At 35.0% G+C, this 19,904-nt stretch overlaps 1 protein-coding gene across 1 annotated transcript; it reads right to left on the bottom strand.

Moving 5' to 3' along the window:
- Nucleotides 1–518: 518 nt before the first annotated feature.
- Nucleotides 519–18,584, bottom strand: LOC113053806 (BRCA1-associated RING domain protein 1-like). Its single transcript, XM_026219056.1, is given in 9 exon segments — nucleotides 519–1,037; nucleotides 3,455–3,552; nucleotides 7,222–7,317; nucleotides 9,462–9,594; nucleotides 9,756–9,882; nucleotides 14,664–14,836; nucleotides 16,166–16,246; nucleotides 17,567–18,025; nucleotides 18,027–18,584. Coding segments are annotated over 9 exon segments (2,061 nt in total). The 3' UTR covers nucleotides 519–701.
- Nucleotides 18,585–19,904: the final 1,320 nt, after the last annotated feature.

Raw genomic sequence — 19,904 nt, 5'->3', positions numbered from 1 at the left:
AGCTGCATCTTGGGAGATGGCCAAATCTTTTATTTTTTAACCCTTGCAGAAACAACGAGCAAAGAAAACCAAAAAAAACTATTTGTTTGAAAGGGCCAACTTTTAATTGCTTTTATTCTCTTCATTCATCTCTTTGGGTATTTTTTATCTAATCTAAATGCCACCTCATCATCTATAGAGGCAAAGCCAGAATCCCATTATCCTATCATGGACTTTATGAACACCATTTGGATTTTTAAAACAAAAGTTGTATATGCAATTAGCATTGCATTTAAATGTCTGATGAAGATGTACTTTTTGTCTGGGTGAATATAAATCAAATTCCCACAAGATCTCTGAATCGTTTGCATGCAAGTTGAGAGTCTGTTCAAAATAGGTCATGTATCCTAACAATGGCAAATGTTTTCATAATTTGCTAGCTTTCAGAGCGCATAATTTGTCTCAGAAAAAAAAACATTAAGCACAATAGACTCGAAAAAAAGCATGGAAATACCATCTCCTAAGACTTGCCACGTGCCTTGAATCTTCAGGGGATATTCAGACCCTTTATTTTGCCTCACATAAAGCATGATGAAAACAGCAATTAAGATGTCTCTATCTTTCGATAAGGATAAAAACTATTTTCTCTTATGCAGAAAAAAAAAAAAGGATTTTACTTGATGTCATGAAGCTGAAACATAATAATACAGCAATTGTATGCCCTAGTGCTCAGGCACTGGCAGGAGTTGAAAGGCAGCTATACAGTCCAGAAGCCATGTAGATGGAGCCGACCAAACCTTACCTACCCGGACCTTCTGGGGTTTGTAGGAGCTCTGAGGATCATACAAGATATACTGGGTGCAGAGAACCTGGTCTGAACCAGGCTGGGCATGGTATGTTGCCGCGTTAAGGGTTTGCGTGACATCACTCTCGGGTTTGGGCTGGCGATTCAGAAGTTGTCCTCCTCCTTCGTTAACTAACTGAATAAGCTCATCTTTAGGTGGCTTGCAGAAGGAGCCCAGCATGAAGAAGAAGCAGCCATCAAAGAGGGGAGGCAGCTAAAAATGTACGAAAAAATGAGAGTGATTTAGTACACAAAGCATTAATAAAGTACTTGCATATATCATTTATGGCATCCTGTAATGACCTGCACTGTGTTTATTGGCAGTTTGTTGAGTGTTTGTCATGTTGATAGTGGAGATGACTGGAATTGAATGGGAAAAGAGGGAGAAAGCAGACTGGGTCACAACAGAGGCCAGATTTGATCCCACAATTCACACATGAGCACCAAAGCTCAACATACAAGTGTACTAGCTGCAAGTCACAGTGGAGAAATAATTTTTGCCTTTTTTTCAAGGTGAAACATAAATATTGGTCACCCTTTTGACCAATACATTTCCATGGTGTTTCTAGTCCTTCATGATCATTTAATCAGGATTTCTAAATCATTCATAGAGACATTTCTAGCTGATGAAATGCTCAGCTACTGGCCATAGAAATGTACATGACTTTAATATTTTTACCCATTTCAAGGTAATTTCCAGGGAATTCCATTTAATATTCCTGGATTATTCCAGGTTTATGGAATTATATTTGCTTAAAAAAAATTAACGTAACTTTATAAAACTGAATGTGACTTTTTCAAAAACTATCAAATATATGCCATTACAAAAGAAGAAAAACACATCGCTTACGCTTCGCAGCTTTCCAATATGCGCGCCACTGAGTGACGTCTGTACTTGCAGCGCAGAGAGCACCTGTCCATCAAAAGCTCACTATCCAATCAAAGTAGATCACTGTTAAGCCCGCCCCCATGAGAGGTTTGTCAAAACACCAAACGAAAAACTGAGAAGTGTAAGCGAAATCTGTGGCAGTGCATTCAGAATCCACGATTAGCGAAAACAAATCTTTGAAAAACATTAAAGAATGAAGCATATTTGAAGAGCCTGTTACATTTGTGCGAATGAGTTAATTTTTTTTCAACATGCTAGACTTGGGCCATTTAAGCCTCACAATAAAGAGCTGCAATATTACACACATAAATACAGATGTCAACTATGGAATATGATTTTTATATTCTAATGATGTTGTAGAGGTAACCACTATTTACAGTACAGCATTTATAAGGCTTGTTATCTTTGATAAATATCAGCACAATATGGAATATTCTTAATACTTTTTAGTCTTTTGGCAATATTTAAAATCAATGCATATTTATGCACTTTTGACAAAATTTCCATTAAAATACTTTAGTGAAACAGCAAAAACTATTTAAAAAAAGTAAACAGTACGATTTTAAAACAGTTTTTCACTAAATGAGCGATTAATAACTACATCCACCAATAAAACAATATTACGCATATTGTTTTATTGGTGAATGTAGTTATTAATTGCAATATAACTGCAACATAGCAATTTATAGTAATATCCACATTTAACTTAATATGCAGCACCATTGAAATGTTTGGGATCAGTAAGAATTTTTAAAAACAAAATGAATACCCTTATTCATGAAAGATGTATTAGTATTGATCAAAAGTGACTGATCAAAATAAAATAAAAAATATTATTATTATTATTATTTTACTAATAGCTCATTACACAATCCTGAAAAAGCTTTACTATTGAAACCATTGAGAATATTTTATATTAATATTGAGAGTATATTAAGCAGCACAAGTGCTTTTTTGAGCAGCAAATCAGCACATTAGAATGATTGCTAAAGGATCATGATCATTGAAGACCGGAGTAATAGCTGCTAAAAATTCAGCTTTGCCAACACAGGAATTAATTACATTTTAAAATACATCTAATAGAAAACAGTTACTTTAAATTTTAATGATATTTTATTTACATCGTTGTTATTGTATTTTTGATACAATAGATGGTGAAATAGTACAATATTTAATGCAAAGAAAAATGGCTGATATATATTTTTATCTGAATAATGCTGCAAATTAATCATCAAATCAGATTCTTGAATAAATTCAATGAATCAGACAGTTTGAACTGATTTACAAAACACCACCTCATCCTACCACACATCCAAATCCTGCAGTATTCATGTTAAAGACTGCTACTAGACGTGAGGCTTCTTAGCAATCAGAGCAGAACACCAAGCTTGGCTTCTTCACTGCAAAGTGAGTCGTACACCGTGGCCTAGGGAAATTACCAGTGCCCTATATTGTCTCACAATGCACAGTCCTCTCATAAAGTCACAAGGGTGTTCAGTCTCTTTAAATCCTCTGTCCTCGGGTAAGTGTGGGACTTTCGAAACAAGCCACAATCCATAGCACAGTCAGTAATAAAAGCCAAGCCAGCCTGAGGAGAGCAGATCAACATGGCAGATTGACAATGAGAGACCATTAAAGAGCAGGACCAGGAGAGGGTTTCACTCAGCCATTATTCCTTCTCTCTAGAGAGGAAAATGTGTCGATAACTGTTAAGACCCTCCACATGTCGGCCTGTCACTCACCAGGCTGCCTCTGTTCACACGGGCACGCGGGGGGCCATCACCTGCCTCGTACTCGCTCTCGCTGACCCAGCTGACAGCCTGAAGGCTACAACTCACCCCTGGAGAAAGACTGAGAGTAAGAGAACGAGACATACCAGACTTACCAGCTATACATCTGCATTTTAAATCTGTAAAGCCTGACACATGAAAAACATCTGCATATGTTTTGTCGATTATCATAATTGATACATCAGGCTTTTATGGCCCAAATAGTTTGATATAATGAGAATATGGAACTCATACTTGAAGATGAAAAAAAAACTCAATTTTATTCAGAGGCTTAAAATGAACACAAATATGTTAAGTTACTTCAAGCCATTAAATGTAAATTGCGAAACATTTCTAACAATATAAATGTTATTGCATTTACTATATAAAAATCATTAAAGATTTAAAACAAAATGACATGAGACTTAAAAAATTTTTTTATGAAATCCCTCATGCCATTTTAAACCATGTATGCTATCATTTTTTCCAGTGGAATATAAAAGGAAACATTTTAAAGAATATTCCCCTTCAAAAAATAAATAATGGCTACATAATTATACATATAGCGGCTAATATATTTATTATAATTTTAGTATTATATTATTAGCAGTTTTATTATATTATTCATTTTATTATATTATTAGCTGCTTATTTTTATTTAAAAAAATGAATTAAAATGAAAGAATTAACTATTTTTAAGCGTAAAAGAAATATGCAGTTTCAAAGCAAATAAGTACAACAGCACTGATGCAATGCACACTTAAATTCTGCAAGTCTTATGCTGCATTTTATGACTTTCACTAGGGAAAAGTAACACAGCAGGACAAGATTTTCAGGGCGGTAAGATAGAAAGCTAGAGGGGATCGTGGATCTCAACAAGGGTGAAAACAATCTTTTTGTTCATTTCTGTCAGGTACAATTCTTCACACAAGGACTTCAGCACAATATACTACAAGTGATCTCAAGGTGGTCTAAAAAACAGTTTCTGCTTCACACGCATATATAAATATAATATATATATATATATATATATATATATATATATATATATATATATATATATATATATATATATATATATATATATATATATATATATAAATCCTCAATCACAAACCACCTTCGCCCGCTCAACTTGTTTACAACTATTTGACAGTGTTCTGCTCAGATTGCCCTAGTTGTACATCTGGTTGAAATAGCCCTTTCGTGACTGAAGAGCTCTGGAAGAGCAGGAAGCTATTGTCTGTTGTTCCAATGAGAATGAAGACAGAAAAAGGGCAAGGGGAATAAATGGGGACCTTGTAGAGTGTCTAAAAATACTTAAGAAGCCGTTTAAGGGGAGAGCAAAGATTCTAGCTCGATCTCTCATTGCTTCTCCAACTGACAGGCTGTCCTATGTGTCTTTATATTGAGCAGTTTGAACACCTGTTTTTATTTTAATACTATTTCCAAATGTACTTGTAAAAAAAATATTAATTCTATACTATATATAATTGATAAAATAAGATGTATTTTCATGTAAATTTGGAACTGATTAAAAATGTATTAAAAGTGACAGTAAAGGCATAATGCAAAAAAAAAAAAAATTGTGTTCTTACTATGTTCTTGTAAACCTTTTATTCATCAAAGAAACATTACTCTGTTGTTTATTTATTTATTATTATTTTATTTTATCAAATAAAATGCAGCCTTGGTAAGCGTAAGGCGGCAAACAGCTTTCAGACTAAAGGGGTCATATGACGTTGCTAAAAAGAACATCGAAAAACATGAAATCGCTTCTTATGATCCCTATAAACATTAATGCGTGTTTTAGGTGTATTACATATAAAATAAAAACTGTATATAATAAATATAAATTAGAATATATCTTGACTTATTTTACTTTAGTCTACCAAAATATTGCTAATTATATATGTGTGTGTGTGTGTGTGTGTGTGTGTGTGTGTGTGTGTGTGTGTGTGTGTGTGTGTGTGTGTGTGTGTGTGTGTGTGTGTGTGTGTGTGTGTGTGTGTGTGTGTGTTTTAATTACACAATAATTACAATACTATGTGCAAACTGGCCTGGAATGAAAATCAAATTGTAGGAGTAACCAAACATTTCTGTCCACCTCCCTCCATAGTCCCTTATCATAATGAAAAATCCAATGTGTTGGATGCTGAGCCATTAGCAGGATTAGTATTCCTGCACTCAAAGTGTCACTGTGTATCTTTATATCCAGCCCAGCCCATGGTTACAGAACACCGATACCACCTAAAGTATAGGAGCACGGAACCTTCCATAGTAATCATGAGCTGTAATTACACTTCCTCTGCCTCTTTAATTAGAGTGTTCATTTCCCAGGACCCCGTGAGGGCGGTGGTGGTGAAAATGCTACATCACGGGGTTAATCCAAGTCTCTCTCTGGACGATAGGGTCAGGTTGTTAGTCGAGCAGCAAAGAGCCATTAGCATATTAGCTAATTAGATTCACGATTATGAGAGAGGACATCGAAGATCCATGTGTGTGTGTGTGTGTATGTGTGTGTGTGTGGTGGGTGGCTGTGGATCGGTTTGTGCTAAAAGCCCACACACTCATGAGCACTGAACTGTGTTACACTGAGCAATGGAGACTCATACATAAGAACAGAAAGCTGAGGCACAGCATCATCAGCTCATAAAGTGTGGCACAGACAGAGTGCTAAACTGAACTGTGTATACCTACTCACGCACTCATTCTGCAATTTGAGACATTCATTTATTGCTGCACAATTTGGCCCAAAAATTACATTGCGATTAATCTGAAAAAACAACTACGATTTGAACATCAATATAATTCAACATAGTTATTTTTCTACTATTGAGTCTTATTTCATGTGAAGTAATAATACAATTGCACTTTCATTTTCTCTATTTGAAGGTATTTAATTCTGTTATTTGATGTTAATTTTTTAATCAGTAAAAGTATCAAATTGTATTTCTAATACAGGAATGGCAAATTAGCATGTTTTACACAAGAAAATGTTTCAATAAATAAATTAATAAATATTACTCGAGTTTAGCCCCCCCAGTGGTAGACTCAAAGTTACGCCCATGCCGTACATACATTTTCAGTGGAGGGACTGAGAGCTCTCGGACTAAATCTAAAATATCTTAAACTGTGTTCTGAAGATGAACAGAGGTCTTACGGGTTTGGAACGACATGAGGGTGAGTCATTAATGACATAATTTTTCATTTTTGGCTGAACTAACCCTTTAAGAAGATTTATTTTATGTATCCCCCAATTGTAAGTCGATTTGGATAAAAGCGATAAAAAGACTAAATGAGTGGGCGACACTTCAGCCATGGACTACTAATTTTCACTATGAAACTGATCTGAATCTTACATATGGAAATATGCAGTGCTAAATAACAGAACAAGAACCACATGCTAAATTCATAACTGCATCAAATATAATAGAATAAAATTATAACCATGTTCATTTTTAAAGAAAAACCACAGAGTCACATAATATTATTAATATTTTTCTCATAGGTTAACAGTTATTTTATATCCATTGTTCAAGAGCTACACAGAGTAAACACTGCTCACCTGTACATATCTTTGCAAATCTGGATGCAAGGATCTATTTCTTTGGGGACTACGGTATATTTCCATCATCCAGAAACCTCAGCATTCAGAAACATTCAAATGACTAATATTCATGTAAACTTACCTGAGCATAAACATTTACAACAATCTAATGCTTTGATTCATTACTTACTGCTGAAACGGAGGATCCAGCAGCCATTGAGTACGCCCTGCAGTGTGGTCAGGGTAGAGGGCATGATGGGAACATCTGGTACAACCACATGGGTAACTGAAGAGATGTAAAATCAAAGAGGGAAGCAGTTAATAACTATAGACAAACAAATAAATTACTATTCATGTAGTACTATTCATCACATTTGTATTAATTTCTGTTGAGAAACAAGCATTGTAAACATTAAAAAAATTAACTTCAATTTATTCAAGATCATCAAATTCAGCATGATGCCATGGAAAGCAGCATTAAGTCATATTTTGAATTAGCTTCTTCTGTTATATTTTCAGTTTTTATTTTAGTTTTAGTAATTTTGTTACAGTATGTGCTTTCATCTTTTTTTTTATATATATAATTTCTATTTAGCGCTATTTTTATTTCAGTTCTTTATTTTTTTTCACCTAATACTGATATTATATTTAATCATTTTATTTATTTTTTTATTCACAAATTATAATACTTTTTGTTAACTATAACAACACTGCTCAATGAATATCAGGAAAACAAAGACACATTATTTAGAGGCTCCTACCTAGTACAGAAGTGGTTCGCTACACATCAATCCCTAGAGGTAATTTTAATTCTAGAAAAGGACAAAACCCAAAAGCTCTTACTTTGTTGTGTGACAAATGCACAGAATACATTCTTCAAGAAAATTGCGTTTGCCCTTGTTCAGCTATGTGCAGCCTATGAGAAACTGCTTCAATTGCTTTAATTCTACTCTGTTTCAACTTTGAGACACTCCACATTGTTTATCTTTTGTTGTGATTTCTGGAGGAGTCGAAAGACTCGGTGAGAGCTAGATTTGTCACTGAAAGTGCTGATTTCATAATGTAAGATTTCAAAATATCCCTCTTATGCTCCAGCTGGATGCCTTGTAATGCTCTTCTATGTGATGGAAGAAAGGCAAAGAAAGAGACACTTCATTTCACTGCTCTGAAAATGTTTCACTGTTTTTTTGAGCTGTTTTTAGCCATCCACGTGGTGTTGAAATAATCTTATCTTCAGCTTTTTATCCTCACCTTTAAGATTTGATGTTCATTTAACAATTTATAGTCTTTATATGCCACATATTTCATAATGTTATGAATTATATGATTATGTGAATAAAAACTGGCAAGTCAAAAAATCTGTTTGTCTGGTTATTTATTTATTTATTTATTTATAACATTAACTTTACTTTCGCTAATATAAATACTTGTACACATATACACATGCAAATTAGCATAAGCTGCCGCCAGGTTCATTTGATTGGTCCATTGTTTTAAACCCAGCATTAGACTGCGCTGCATGTCAGATGTTAAAATAATAATAAATTGTCCTTTCAACTTATCACACCGCGTGTCTAAAAGAAGATCAGCGCAGACAAAGGCTGCAGACAGCACACCTTGTTTGTTATCTTTATTTTATAAAAGCACAAAGTTTTGTTGTTACTATGGCTGTATACAAAAAAGTAGACCCTTTACAGATTCGATTGATCTATTGCTCTTATCTGTAAGATCAAAACTGAAAGTGTAATTTCAGTTCTTTTCAGGGTTATCAGGAGAAAATGCCTCATAACGCGTATACACGTTAATCGACTTCAGAGGGTTAAAGATGGTTTGTTGGCCATTTTACAACTCCTTCAAATGTGGTTCTTCAAAAACTTTCAATTTTATAATATTAATTTTACTGTTTTCGATATTTTGTTTGCAACTTATGTTGAAAAACGTAAAGCTGTTTTTGCACAGACTTAATTTGTCATGAAGATTATATTTAAAAAAAATAAAAATTATACTCTTATTCAGCAAGGATGCATGATGAATTCAGCCATGACATCAAAAGTGACAATAAGGACATAAGGTTACAAAATATTTCAAATAAATGCTGTTCTTTAAACCTTAAAAAAGACCTGTATGTAAAATGAAGATTTTTTTCAACATTGATAATAATAAGAAATGTTTCTTGAGCACCGAATCATTTTTGAAAGATCATGTCACATTGATTACTAGACTAATGTTGCTGAAAATTCAGCTTTGCCATCACAGGAATAAATGACATCTTAAAATAGTTAACAGTTATTTAAATTGTAATAATATGTCACAAAAACTGCAGCTATGGCAAGCACAAAATAATGTAAAACATTAAAAAAAAAAAAACTTACTGACTCCAAATTCTTGAACCCACTCATTCCTTTACACAAGAACTCAAAGGAGATGTACCTGCACTAGAAAAGGACTTTACTTGTTTCCCTCCAAAGAGCTGAGCTGCTTTGGCAAGCAGCTTCTGCTGAATCTGCGTCAGCTGACTGCCAATCACAACCACTGGACCAGTCTCTCGCACACAGCCTTCAGCCTGCGAGAATACAAATAAACTCTACTGCACACTTCATTTGCATTTATGTTCTTGACATATGCCGCCTCAAAGCAGGTTTCAAAATTATGTACAAAACACAAGCATTTTGTATCTGTTGGTTTTGAGTGCGTTTGGTTGCGAGGCGGGTTTGGGTCATGCACCTTAGTGAGGCTGGTGGGAGGGCTCGGGGTCCGTGTTATAGGATGAGGTGCCTCCGGGGCCATTCTTAGGACCTCCTGCATTTCTGGAGTCAATGCATAATCCACCGGCCGTAGGCCAAACATATTCCTGAAAAACACAGACATATGTATAATTTATGCAAAGTACTCTTTTTTTTAAAACGAAAACACTTTCAAGGACTGTATCCTCTAGATGCGTTCTGTTAAGCCTGCTAATGCCTCATACTCGAAGAAAAGTCAAACCAACCGGGAAGAAAAAAACCTCACAAAACGGCAAACTTTGCGGATTTGTCTTGTAGCTTTTGTTTTTGCATGGCTGTGAAGTTTAAGAGATGTAAGATGTCCCTTTTGTCATTTTATGGTTCAAAAGGATGCTCACAAGTCTTGTCTGAAACAGTCATAGAGAATGGGAGTTTTGTGGCAGAGGCAAACAAAAGATATATATCTGAATTTATATTACTCTCATTTTGATGCAATTTTCTTCTTGGGGAACTTTTATATTTATAACAATACGTTTTGTTTTTTAAAAGTAAGCAAGCAAAATCTTTACGCTGTCGCTAGAATATTTCCCTATGTTAATTATAATTTTAATAAAGTTAATAGGAAAATTAATACGTTTATTTTGCAAGGATGCCTTTCAATTGATCTAAAGTGACAGCAAAGATGTTTAGAATGTTAGGAAAGTTTTAAATTACAAAAAGTACGGTTCTTTTAAACTTACTATTCAAACAATAGAAATCAAAGCATCCACAAAAAACAACTTACAATTCTGACATTTTCTTAAAACTGCAAGTTTATATCTCATAAGTCAGATTTTATAAAATGCAATTGTGAGTTTACATCACAAAATTCTGAGGGAAAAATGTTTACATTGTGGGATGTTTACTGAAAATCCTGCATGTTGAGCAGTCACAATTACCTTTTTTATTCAGTCACGGAAACAAGCTTCCACACATGAGTGAAAAAGGGCCTGGTTTACACAGTGCAACTCACTTAGTATGCAAAACTATCAGATAAGCGAGATGTTAAGGCCTAGGACAAATCCGAAGAGGATCTGTTTGGCAAGCAGTGTGTGACGGCCCCTCGTTAGATCATTTGTCCCTGTTGGATGGTAGTGGAAAGAGAGGTGGAAATAAAATAAAGTGGAGAGGGTTGTATGTTGAGATTAAGCTTCAGCACAGATAACACCTGGGGGGCAATTAAGAGGTCCACTGGTCCATAAAATTTCATTTGGATTCATGAGCCACCCCCACACCCCCATACAAGCCCACAGTCTCTTCTCACTCCCATAGGATGTAAATGATTTTGTTTTGGTGCGACACACAGCTTCTAATCTCAAAAAGAGAAAATCCAATAATGCCAAAGTGTCTCATACGCAGACACCACCTACAGGCGTGTGTGTTACCCATACTGATAAAGGGGAGGTGTGCATTCATCACCTCCAGCAAAATGAGACACTCCATGCAGTAAAAGAGAGATATTAGTAAGCTAAAACCTCTCAGCAACAGCATCCATCTCGCAGTTGACAAATCAGACACAGATGTCAGCGGTAAAAGGACCAATAAATCACAGATCAATGGAGATGTGAAAATTAGTCCTCGAAGGTGCTCCAGCTGTTCCTGTCCACTTAACCAAACTAATCAAGAATGGCGGCGCTAAGCATTAAAGCTTGGATTACATCAACAAAACTAATCGAGCTTATGCAAGCCGAATCCATCTAAAATGTTTCTACTAGTACACAGCTCTTCTGTTTTCGCACTGGCTAGAGTCCTTACGAGGTCAAGAAAATATGATCATATTATCCCAATTTTATTACCTATTAAGTTCTGTATCAGTAACAAATTATCATTACTTACCTATATGGCCCTAAACACTTTAGCTCCTGTGTACCTAACTAGTCTTCTACCACGTTACAATCCATCACACTCCCTAAGGTCACAAAACGCTGGACTTTTGGTAGTTCCTAAGATAGCAAAGTCCACTAAAAGAGGTAGAGCTTTCTCACATTTGGCTCCCAAACTCGAATAGCCTTCACGATAATGTTCGGGGTTAAGACACACACTCTGTTTAAATCTATATTACCTTTTACCAAGCATTCAAATAATGCATCTAATAATTTGTGACTGCAGTTGTATCTGATCAAATGCACATTATTATTCTTTAGCTTGGGTTAAACTAATTAATTTTACTTGGTTGGAACAGCAGCTATTGAATTGTACAGCCTAGTAGGAAACTGCCTTACTAGGTGTCATCTTAATTATGCTGCCTCCTAGGACACTTCCTTCAAAGAGAAGGCAATGTCAGAATAGAAACCAACACGCTGAAAATATGCAAGTTTAGTGGTCCCCAAAACTGATATTTCAATGGGTGTGGTAGATACTGACAATCAGCCAAGCAGGCATTATTAATAAAAAATTTAGGCTACTATCAAAGTGGGATGAAGTGATGGTGGATTATAAATGTACACTAACAAATACAGGTAACTAGGAACAAATATACTACCAATAAAATCTTGGGTAAAAGAGTACTTTTTTGTTCTTTTGAAAGTTATATTCATTAAACATCACAGTTTCCACAAAAATTTTAAGAAGCACAAATGTTTTCAACATTAGTAATAATAAGAAAAGCACCAAATCTGGCATATTAGAATGATTTCTGAAGGCTTTCTTCGTGACACAGAAGAATGGAGTAATGATGCTATAAATTCAGCTTTGCCTTAACAAGCATAACTTGTTTTTCAGAATATATTAAAATAGAAAAGTTATTTTAAGTACTTTTACTGTGTTTTGCTCAAATAGATGAAACCTTGGGGAGTATAAGACTTCTATAAAAATATTAAATACCAACCCCAAACTTTTGAACCCTAGTAAATAAGCATTTAATTTAAGAGCATAAGAACCTTTAGAACCATTAAGCACTTAAAAAAAATAATAATATCAAATTGTAATAATTTCTCACAATATTACATTTTTACTGTATTTTTGATCAAATAAATGCAACCTTGTTGAGCATTAGACATATCCTTCAAAAACATCAGAAATATATTTATTATATCTGGAAAAATTTAGTATTAGGAAGGAATAAATTATACTAAGTTGTAAGAACATTTGTAAACTGCCTTGGTTAGCCTAAGAGACTTCTCTGAAAGACATTTAATATCTTACCAAACCCAAACTTTTACATGCTAGTGAATAACATTTAATAAAAAAAAAATGTATCTGTCCACGTAGAGCATTCCAAATCAGTCACTCGTGAGGTTCGGTGACAGTTAGGATGCTGCTTATGTAGCTCACTAGAGTCACTAGTCTTGCTTGTACTTGCTACCCTCCCGGTCCCTCAAGGAGCGCCTTTTCAGATCTGAAAAGCATTAAAGATTACTGCTGGTACTGCAGGGATGTGCCAGTCAATTCATACCACACATTACAGAGAAGGCTCTGTCCACAGCAGTTCCACCTATAGCCCTACTGCTTCGATTCCAGACCACAAGGAGTGAAAGTGATTGATTATGTGTGACAGGAGTGGATTGCTTCAGAGCAGTGCTTCTATGACAGAGCTGATGCTTCACTTCACCACTGACTAACGAAGCATAAATCTGCTGATGCTTTATGCACACTCCCAGTACAGCACAGCACTAGTCAATCAATGTACAAAGGGCAGACAGACAAAAAGAGATGCAGAGACGCATGCAGTGAGCTCTTGGGATGAGCATTTGTTCATCTGGTTTCGCTGCCAATCTCGGAGAAATAGAGTTCATTAAGATAAAGGGCAAGTGGGAGGAAGCGGAGCAGAAGTTCCCGAACATTTCTACACCAGGTACACACCACTGCACAGTCACAAGTTACAAAAAATTTACCTATAAAATGATTGAATAAAATACTTTCACATAAGTGGGCTAAGAAGTATAAGTGATGGTATACCATTCAACAGTAGAAATGTGTCAACCTGTGGAGATTTTGCAACATCTTTTATTTTGTAGCGCTGAGGTGCAGTGTCAAGCAGGTAAATTGACTTATCCATTAAATAGTATTTGCAATAAATGTTTGATGCTAGATGCATTAATTTACGACAAATCCTATTTTTGGTTTGTATACATAAAACTTAAATTTAAATAAATAATTAAATAAGATTAAGAACTTTTAATTTGTAAAGTTATCATTTCAGTAGATGGTGCAAAAACCTAAACAACAATAAAAAATACACACACAAAAAAACAAAAACAATATATACATAAAATATAAAATGAAAAAGAAAGAAATGTACATTTGTATTCGGCAAGGATTCGGTGAATTGATCAAAAGTGAAAGTAAATACCATATTTTTTGGACTATAAGTCGCACCTGAGTATAAGTCGCATCAGTCCAAAAAATATGTCATGACGAGGAAAAAAACATAAATAAGTCGCACTGGACTATAAGTCGCATTTATTTAGAACCAAGAGAAAACATTACCGTCTACAGCCGCAAGAGGGTGCTATATGTTTTCAGTGTAGACTACAGGAGCACTGAGCAGCATAGAGCGCCCTCTGGTGGCTTTAGACGGTAAAGTTTTCTCATGGTTCATTTCTCTCGGTTCATGTCAAATTAATTTTGATAAGTCGCACCTGACTATAAGCCGCAGGACCAGACAAACTATGAAAAAAAGTCCGGAAAATACGGTACAATGACAATTGTATCAATCCAGAAAAAAAAGCATCACAGTTCAACAAAAAACATTAAACAGCAAAAACTGGTTTGAAAATTGCTAACAATAATAATACAAATAATAAAGGAATAAAGGCATACAACACAATCTCCTTCAAAACTTTTGACTGGACTTGACAAAAGATAACCATTTCAAATATATCCAGCTTCCACAAAAATACCAAGAAGTAATGTAAGGTCAAGTACTCACAGGACATTTTGGGATGCGCCTCGTTCAACCAAGAGCTTGACCACTGCTATTTGCCCATTCTTTACGGCATCATGGAGTGGAGAGTCGTTCTGATAGGCTGGGGTGTTCAACAGCGCCCCCTGCTGAAGCAGTTCCTCCACCACTCCCAGGTGACCCAGACTACAAGCCTCATGCTGCAAAAACACAAACACAAATACAATACATAACTGCCTTGGTAGCAGATATAAAAATGTTGTCTTATTATGAAGGATTAAAAGAGCAATAGCATTATTATAATAGTTTGGACCCAATTATTCCCTAGAATCTACAATTTGGCAAAGGCATTTCATATAAACCTGTGGGATTTATGACTGAGGGGAAATGCAGTTATATATTCACAGAGATCTTTCTTTAAGAAACTTAGAACATGGTGTGGTTCATTATTATTCAGTTGTGAAAGGTTTTTCATAGAAGATTTACGATTCAGCTGTTAAGAATCCTCTTTCCTAATTCTCAACAGTCTACTATAATGTGAAAGAAATGATGATGCATTATATAAACTGTAAAGTACATTTGTCACAAATTTTCAAGCCCTAAGCAACCTGAGCTAGGGGTCGCACTTGCAGGGGTCACTGAATATTTCTAAGTGTATGTTCACTTATTAAAGTATATTTCTGTAGAATCACAAATTGTAGAAGCTATAAAACAATTATATGATAAAAGTACAGTACTGTTAAGGAAAGAAAGATATACTGAAACATGGGGTAAGCATTGTCTAAAACTTTATATGGGGTAAGTTGTCACAATGAAACCTGCTATTGAACATTTTATTGAAACATTAAAGCATTGACAATTTAAACAGTGTCACGATAAAAAAAAAAAAATGCAACTTAAAAAAATATATAAACCAATTCATATCCTTTAACATGTGACAACTTCCCCCAAACAACACGGTTTAACCTTTCAGTAAATAATGTGGTTTTGACCCAACAGCTTGCAAAAGCATGATCATTTTAATTGTGATGATGCCTTAGTTTAGAGGACAATATTGCAAAAATATTCATAACGTAATAAAATATAATTAAAATATATTGTAGAAAGCAAACAATAAAATAAAACATAGCATTGATGCTTGGTGCACTGAATTTATTTTTATAGCTTTGTGTGGAATTTTGTCAGTAAATGTACAAGCTACAAGCTAAATTTGCACAACCAATGCTCATATTTCATTTGACCATTTCCAAATGCAAAAAGCTACATTGATCTTACACTTAATCGGCTAAATGAAACAAAAAAAACAACAACAAACAAAACAAAAACAAACACAGAAAGGTAATGGTAAAATCTACAATAACCATTAAGACAATATACTGTAGTATTCAGTGAACCTTTAGCATTATGCTAGGATAACATATAGGGAAAAGCTTTCCATCGAATTTCAGCCCAGACAGCCTCAAAATATAGACAAGGATGTTATGTGTAAAAGATTTATGTAGGATTGTGTGTGATTTCTCTTGGCTCACCAGTGATGTCCAGCCTGCATTGTCCTTCAGGTTGGGGTTGGCTCCCTGAGCAAGGAGCTTACGGACCTCTTCCACATCACCCTGTTCAGAAGACCAGGGTCAAAAGGTCTGTGTTAGCAGATATTGATCAACCAGACTCAAACACTGACCTAGCATCAATCATTAAGTGACCAAAATGAATCGCTGCTGGAATGGTAACAAAGAACAGCAAACCACCAGTTAAAAAAATATATATACTGCTGGTTAGAGACAAACAAATTGGTCACATGGACAGGAGGAAGAAAACATGTAAATGTAAATAATCTAATGTGTATAAAATGGGTTTACAGACTTGTGACTGGTTTTACCTTTTGCGTTTCAGTGTTTATTTCTCCACACATGCAACTTTTACAGTTTGTGCTTGTTAAGCATGTAAAGTTTATTCATTTAGCACATTTCCTACACTCTGGTATTCAGTTTCACTTTAAAAGCCATTTATAATGAATGGCACAAGAAATTTGGTTTATTTTATAATTATATCTTTCATTCGTGTTCTGTATACCATTAAAATTTGAATGATTTTTGTGAAGCAAGGGGAACTAAAATACTTGTTTACAAAATTTGTAAAAAAAAAAAAAAATTTTATAGTATTTTACCAGTATTTTACATTATTTCTCAACGTAATAATAAAATATGAATATATAAAAATATATGAATAAATATATATATATATATATATATATATATATATATATATATATATATATATATATATATATATATATATATATATATATATATATATACATACACACACACAATTTTATTTTACTAAATATAGTAAAAATAGGGATCCACCAATATTTAATACCTATGAGACGATCATAAGTTTCAAGTCACGGCCTAAAAGTGATAAATAGCAGATATAAAAAAAAAATATCATATTTACACTATTTTGTAAAAGAACATTTGTAAAAATTAAAAATTTTAAATGCTACAAGTTAATTCAGGCATTTCAACATTACAATTAGTAGTATGAAAGATTTAATTTTACTTTGAAATTTGTTAGATTATACAAAACATCTTAATTAAAAAAACTATTTAATGAAAATTTTAAGTGAGCTTTAGATGATAAAAAAAGTCACCTAAATGTAAAAAGAGCATAACGCATTCACATATACAATTATCAAATATCAGTCGATCAATCCAAAATACCACTTAAAAAAATAACTAAAATAGTACCAATATATTGTATTCCTACTGTGCTTATCAACTTTTAAATGGGACAAGAAAACATTTTCCACGTTTTGATAAAGGCTGTCTAGAAACTATATTTTAACACAACTTTATGTCACTTTGAAACCCTATATTAGCACAAATGCATGTAATTTTGGCAACACGCGGATGTAAGTGAACACAAACCTTTATGGCAGCTAAGTGCAGTGGCGTCTCTCCGTTGTGGTTCCTCTTCATGTAAGCCGGACTTGCCTGTTTGTGTCTCACACTTGAAGACTTCCTCCCAAGGTCAGGGGTAGCTGGTGTGATTGGGTTCACATTGTTCTTCTCACTGGACTGTCTGCATGTTCTCAGACTCTGAGAGTGGTCTTCAGGTGAAGCAGTTTCTTCTCCAGATGATCTCTTCTTCCATCTTGAAATCGTTCTGGGTTGTTTTGGCATTCTCTGTGGATCATCACTGTCCTGATCCTCTCTGGTTATCTTAAGCACTCTGGCAAGAGAAGGATGAGGAAGCCCTGGACTGTTTTCATTGGATTCTTGTAGGATATCAGTGACAGGCTCAACCTGTGCTTCATAATATGGTAAACTCAAATTGGCAGAGTTTTGTTTCTCAGAGTCTTCAACTTCCAAATTGCTTAGGATGCTTTTTTTGGGGACCAGGAATTTGATTCTATCCTTGATGGACAACCTTATGGGTCTCCTCAGATTGGCTGTGAGGGAAATGGAAAGAAACTATCTTACTGGACCTTCTGTTGTCAACCGCAGAGCTCACTGTCTCGTCCTCTCCATCCTTTTTGTCTTTAGTACCTACTTTTCCAAAGTTGCACTGCTGATTACTCACCTCTGGCTTCAGTCTCTTACATTCTTGCATAGTCTGAGTCCATGTTTTTGGCCTTTGTCCACCACCAGTTTGTTTGGAGGTTTGGCTGATCCTTTTTTTCTTTATTTTCTGATTTGCCTTCCCCTGTGGAGGGGAGGATGAGCCAGACTCCTGGGAGGAAGAGGTGAAGTTGAAGACGGACTGGTCTTTGGAAGAAGATGATGGATTGGCTTTCTTTCCCTGGACTTCATTTGATTTGTTTGAGTCAACAGGTTTCTCAATGCAACAGCGTACTTTACGACTCTTTGGGCTAAACCACATTTTGATGTTCTTCTTATTCTTCGGGATAGACTTCTCATCTGACTGTATGGTATCGGTGATCATGGCTAAAGGAATCAAAAAGAGAATCGCACTGCACCAGCAAATAAAAATAAATAAAAGTCATCATGCAAAGTTGTGCATATTCAAGTACTAAATAAAGGACACAATAACTTAAAAACACCTCTTGAAAAAGAAATTGGACGTTCATTCAGAAAGTATGTATTAAAAAAAGATGTATTTGATGCTACAGCAGCACCAGCATGAGTGAACCAGCATGACCTCTCCACTAACTCAATCTCCTGTGCAGCATTAAACGCCTTGACCCCTGGGGCACAGACCTGTCTGTCAGAAAGCACATCTACTGCCATCGGCAACAGCACCCCGAGCTCAGAAAAAACTTCTAAGACTGCTATGGAAAATTAAATTGCATAATTATAGTCATTACCAGCCTAAAAAGTTCAGTTGGGGAATTGTGTGTTTAAAAAAAGAACATAAATTGAAGTCCATAGTGTTCAGTACATTATGTTAAAGGATTACTCCACCCTAAAATGAAAATGTTTTCATTAATCACTTACCCCACATTACTTGGCAGTGAATGGGACAGTCACAAGCCTCCAGGTTTTCATCCAAAATATCTTACATTGTGTTCCTAAGATGAACAAAGCTTTACAGGTTTGGAACGACATGGGGGTAAGTGATTAATGACAAAATTTTCATTTTGGGGTGAAGTATCTCTTTAAGGGACATAATTCTAATATACATATCTTATGCCGCTTTTCCACCGAAATTACCCGGAACATTTGTACCAGGAACTTTTTTTCCCAGGAACTTTTTTCCCCCTAGACCTGTTGCTTTCTGTGTTTCCACCGCGGTGTAAAGTACCGGGAAGATTAGGCAAATAGACTGGTGACGTAGGTTTGGGCGCGTTTCTCAATACAAACTACGCTGATTTTGGACGTGCCTCCTCCGGAAGTGCGGACTTTGTGCATTCGACTCGGGAGTGTGATGTCCACGACGACGCAAGTGCATTCTGCAAACAGCAGCGGACTTAACCTGTTAACTGTCACTGACGTTTTTGAAGATAGAGATGAATGTGCATGATACAAACCTAAATTTTTATAATTCATGACTGAAAACATACCATTTACATGGTAATGCAATGTCTGATTTTAAAATGGGTTTTGAAGGATGAATTTTGAGATTTTATGTTTTCAAGTGATATATAACTTCTGATGATTTCTAAAATGTGATAGAGAAAAAGGCAACGAGGAAGTCTTTTTTTTAAACAAAGGTCAAAGCTCCTTTTGTAATGTAGATTTCTGAGGGTGCACTCTTGTCATAAATTCATCTATTACCTACATAATTTTTAACAAAACATATTGG

Source organism: Carassius auratus, chromosome 34 (genome assembly GCF_003368295.1).
Source record: "Carassius auratus strain Wakin chromosome 34, ASM336829v1, whole genome shotgun sequence".
Lineage (NCBI taxonomy): Eukaryota > Metazoa > Chordata > Actinopteri > Cypriniformes > Cyprinidae > Carassius > Carassius auratus.
The sequence above is the reverse complement of the archived record's forward strand: the minus strand, read 5'-3'. Positions and strand labels throughout refer to the sequence as shown.